Here is a 4,551-nt window from a genome sequence, read left to right on the forward strand (position 1 = left end):
TCCACTCCTTGTACTCTGTGTCATATGCCAAAGAGACTGGCCTTTCAGTAATTTCAACTTTCAATATGCAGTCTGTGGAGATGATGGAAGATGGAATATGCCATTGCCATACCTTTAGTTTAGACACATCCAAAATAAGTTTTTATCACAATCATGATTGTGTTCACAAATGTAAAAACCAATGCGCACAGGCTCAATGTGGCTGATCGCAGATCTGCCCATAGCGACAGGACCTGCCGCGTCATTTCATTCTGCAGTGGCAGTGCGCATGTGCGAAATTTTAAAGAGAGACGTTTGAGGAACTTAAACTGCAGACGATATCTATGCTTATAATTAACAGCCTTCAATAAAGTTTACTATTGAGGTTCACGGCAAACGGATCCCAATAGGCACACGGTGTGAAATATTTTACCACTATTTAGAAAATCTATAGGTATCTGACTTTTTTAAACGAACAACAGCAGCAGCTGTAGCAGAATACTGTCGATGTTTTAGTGCGGCCTCGGCATATCCTAGGTCTGCTTGCCGATATCAAATGCCACAGCAGCGGGGCGAAACTTTGGCTCTTCAGCCTGCATTAGCCCAATAGAAGGTTATCTAACCCAAAACATGTCTGAGATTCTGGTTGTTGTAAAAGAGAGCTTGGTCAAAATGTTCTTGCGCTTTTATTATGCTGTATTTTGACTTTATGCGAGCGATTTATGCTTGAGAATACTCTTTGAAAATTCTGTTTATTTTGCAATAGAATAATCATGTGGTGTAATGTTTACTTTTCTCAATGTGTTGCTTACATGCCTTTTTTGTTGTTGTTTCAGGACAGAAAGAAAACCATGTCAACTCAGCCTCTCATCAAATCAAAGCAGACCGAGAAATCAATCAATGGAATATCCACACAGGTTGTTTGCACAGAATTCAGTAACTACATATTTATAGTTCTCACACAGTATGGAAAAATTGGCACTTTAGTATCAGTCACACCTGACTCCAGATCCGGTGATATCAGCACTTCCATGTTCACCACTAAAGTATTGCTGGGAAAAGAAGAGGTAAGCAGCTAGACACCACTGGAATGTTTCATAATATTAGTAGCATTGTATTACCGTAATTGACTACTATGAGTATGTATGTGGCTGGCTACATTGTTCCTCACACACGGTCTTGTTTTATTTCTCCCTGCAGGCTTTGACACACGTCTGTGCCAAAAACTTGGCAACATTTGTGTCACAAGAGGCAGGCAACAGGCCTGTTCTACTGGGGTTGGCACTGAAGGACAGTTCCATAGAAGCAATAAAGGCCATGAAAGATGTAATAAAAAGTTGTCAAGTCTGGTAACTACTGGTACAGGGAACAAGCAACAGAATAGACTACCTGGAAAGACAATTTAAGAAAAGGCTTCATACACTTAACACATTTTTTTCCTCAATGTTTTTCCATCCTTTAAAAATGTATTTTGTTGTCTGTTGTTACTTCTAAGCATGTTGTTGTAATAAATGCCATATAAATGGGAAGTTTATGCGTTATAAATGCCTATAGAATTTGGGGGATTGAGTGGGAGCCAATGGTCACAAACTGATTCTGTTTGAGATAACCATCTCGATTTTAAAGCCACACTCTGAATACTGTTAGTGCACAACTAACACACATATAAATAAAGGAGCAAATGCATCTCATTCCCGTGAAATTCACATACAAAATAGCATTTGATTGATTGCTATGATATAAAAGTTTGGGGTCACTTAGAAATGTCCTTGTTTTAAGAAAATAATAATGTGTCCATTAAAATAACATAACATTGATCAGAAATACGGTATAGACATTGTTAATGTTGTAAATTACTATTGTAGCTGGAAACGTCAGATTCTTTTATGGTGTACAGAGGCCCATTATCAGCAACCATCCTGTGTTCCAATGGCACGTTGTGTTAGCTAATCCAAGTTTATCATTTTAATAGGCTAATTGATCATTAGAAAACCTTTTTGCAACTATGTTAGTACAGCTGAAAACTGTTGTGCTTATCAAACACACAATAAAACTCACCTTTAGAGCAAGAGGACAAGTACATTAGAGTGTCTAGTTTGAGAAACAGACACCTCACAAGTCTTCAACTGGCAAGCTTCATTAAATAGTACCCGCAAACACCAGTCCCGTTTCGGGAAGGCTACCCGAAACCTTTGACCCAAGTTAAACCATTTACATTTTTTATTTTATTTTTATTTCACCTTTATTTAACCAGGTAGGCTAGTTGAGAATAAGTTCTCATTTGCAACTGCGACCTGGCCAAGATAAAGCATAGCAGTGTGAACAGACAACACAGAGTTACACACGGAGTAAACAATTAACAAGTCAATAACACAGTAGAAAAAAAGGGAGTCTATATACATTGTGTGCAAAAGGCATGAGAAGGTATGCGAATAATTACAATTTTTCAGATTAACACTGGAGTGATAAATGATCAGATGGTCATGTACAGATAGAGATATTGGTGTGCAAAAGAGAAGAAAAGTAAATAAATAAAAACAGTATGGGGATGAGGTAGGTAAAAATGGGTGGCCTATTTACCGATAGACTATGTACAGTGGCAGCGATCGGTTAGCTGCTCAGATAGCAGATGTTTGAAGTTGGTGAGGGAGATAAAAGTCTCCAACTTCAGCGATTTTTGCAATTCGTTCCAGTCACAGGCAGCAGAGAACTGGATCGAAAGGCGGCCAAATGAGGTGTTGGCTTTAGGGATGATCAGTGAGATACACCTGCTAGAGCGCGTTCTACGGGTGAATGTTGCCATCGTGACCAGTGAACTGAGATAATGCGGAGCTTTACCAAGCATGGACTTGTAGATGACCTGGAGCCAGTGGGTCTGGCGACGAATATGTAGTGAGGGCCAGCCGACTAAATGCAATGCTACCAAATACTAATTGAGTGTATGTGAACTTCTGACCCACTGGGAATGTGATAAATTAAATCTGAAATTAATCATTCTCTCTACTATTATTCTGATATTTCACATTCTTAAAATTACGTGGTAATCCTAACTGACCTAAAACGGAATTGTTACTAGGATTAAATGTCAGGACTTGTGAAAAACTGAGTTTAAAGGTATTTGGCTAAGGTGTATGTAAACTTCCGACTTCAACTATATGTAAATAAGGCATTTATATTTATTTTTAATACATTTGCTAAAATTTCTAAACTGTTTTTGATTTGTCGTTATGGGGTATTGTCTAGATTGCTGAGGATTTTAAAAAATGTAATCCATTTTAGAATAGGGCTGTAACCTAACAAAATGTGGAAAAAGTCAAGGGGTCAAGATTTTTTAAATGTAATCTTTATGTAACTAGGCAACCTAGTTAAGAATATTTTCTTCCCACAATGACAGCCAAACCCGGGCTACGCTGGGCCAATTGTGCACCACCCTATGGGACTCCCAATCACGGCTGGATGTGATACAACCTGGATTCAAACCAGAGACTGTAGTGTTGCCTTTTGCACTGAGATGTGGTGCCTTCGACCCCTGTGCCACGCGGGAGGCTCATTTACACTGATGTCCCCAATTCTGATCTTTTGCCCAATTATTGGCAAAATAAGCCAATAAAAAAATAGTTTTTCCCCACAAAAGGCTTTATTACAGACAGAAATAGTCCTCAGCAACTCCCTCACCCCTCAGACGATCATGCAGGTGAAGAAGCCGAATGTGAAGGTCCTGGGCTGGCGTGGTTACACGTAGTCTGCGGTTGTGAGCCCGGCTGAACATACTGCCAAATTCTCTAAAATGACGTTGTAGGCAGCTTATAGTAGAGCAATTAACATTCAATTCTCTGGCAACATCTCTGGTGGACATTCCTGCTGTCAACATGCCAATTGCACACTCCCTGAACTTGAGACATCTGTTGCATTGTGTTGAGTGCACATTTTAAAGTGGCCTTTTATTGTCCCCAGCACAAGGTGCATCTGTGTAATGATCATATTGTTTAATCAGCTACTTGATTTGTCACACTTTGGCAATGGAGAAATGCTCAATAACAGGGTTGTGCCCAAAATTGAAGAGAAATAAGCTTTTTGTTGGTATGGAGCATTTTTGGGATGTCTTTTTTCAGACCCTTAAACATGGTACCCAACACTACATGTTGCGTTTATATATGTTTTCAATGTAAAGTGTTGTTTCATGAGCTGAAATATAAAAAAAAATCCCAGAGAATTTGGTAATGTCCAACTAGCCTCAAAACCACAGACCACGTGTAACCACATAGTTCTCACTTATTAGATACACACACGACTAGATGGACATGCAAAGGGTGTATATGCCACTCGGCCTATGGTTATGTCACATGACGATGACCGCTTCTACGTCCATGTTCCACCTGAATGTTTACCTGGGGTGTATTCATTAGTCTGGCAACGGAAACCGTTTACCGTTTAAGAACCAAACGGAAGCAAACAGAGCGAACGGAACGAAACTGGGAGGGACCTATCTGAATTTGTCCAATTGAAACTCGTTTTCGTTGCAAAACCTTTTCCTTTGGCTTAAAACGGTTTCTGTTGCGACGAAACGTTTTG

General features: G+C 39.5%; 1 protein-coding gene across 2 annotated transcripts; it reads left to right on the top strand.

Annotated features, from left to right (window-relative positions):
- The first annotated feature begins 257 nt into the window (after positions 1-257).
- Positions 258-1,508, top strand: LOC124016202 (proteasome assembly chaperone 3-like). Of its 2 annotated transcripts, none has more exons than XM_046331742.1 (3): positions 258-396; positions 816-1,046; positions 1,180-1,508. In XM_046331742.1, exons 2-3 carry the CDS (start codon positions 831-833, stop codon positions 1,330-1,332), a joined length of 369 nt encoding a protein of 122 aa, XP_046187698.1. In that variant the 5' UTR covers positions 258-396; positions 816-830; the 3' UTR covers positions 1,333-1,508. The 2 variants fall into 2 exon arrangements, with proteins under 2 accessions (XP_046187698.1, XP_046187699.1); XM_046331743.1 differs by having other exon boundaries at positions 296-433.
- Positions 1,509-4,551: the final 3,043 nt, after the last annotated feature.

Source organism: Oncorhynchus gorbuscha, linkage group LG26 (assembly GCF_021184085.1).
Source record: "Oncorhynchus gorbuscha isolate QuinsamMale2020 ecotype Even-year linkage group LG26, OgorEven_v1.0, whole genome shotgun sequence".
In the NCBI taxonomy this organism is placed as follows: domain Eukaryota; kingdom Metazoa; phylum Chordata; class Actinopteri; order Salmoniformes; family Salmonidae; genus Oncorhynchus; species Oncorhynchus gorbuscha.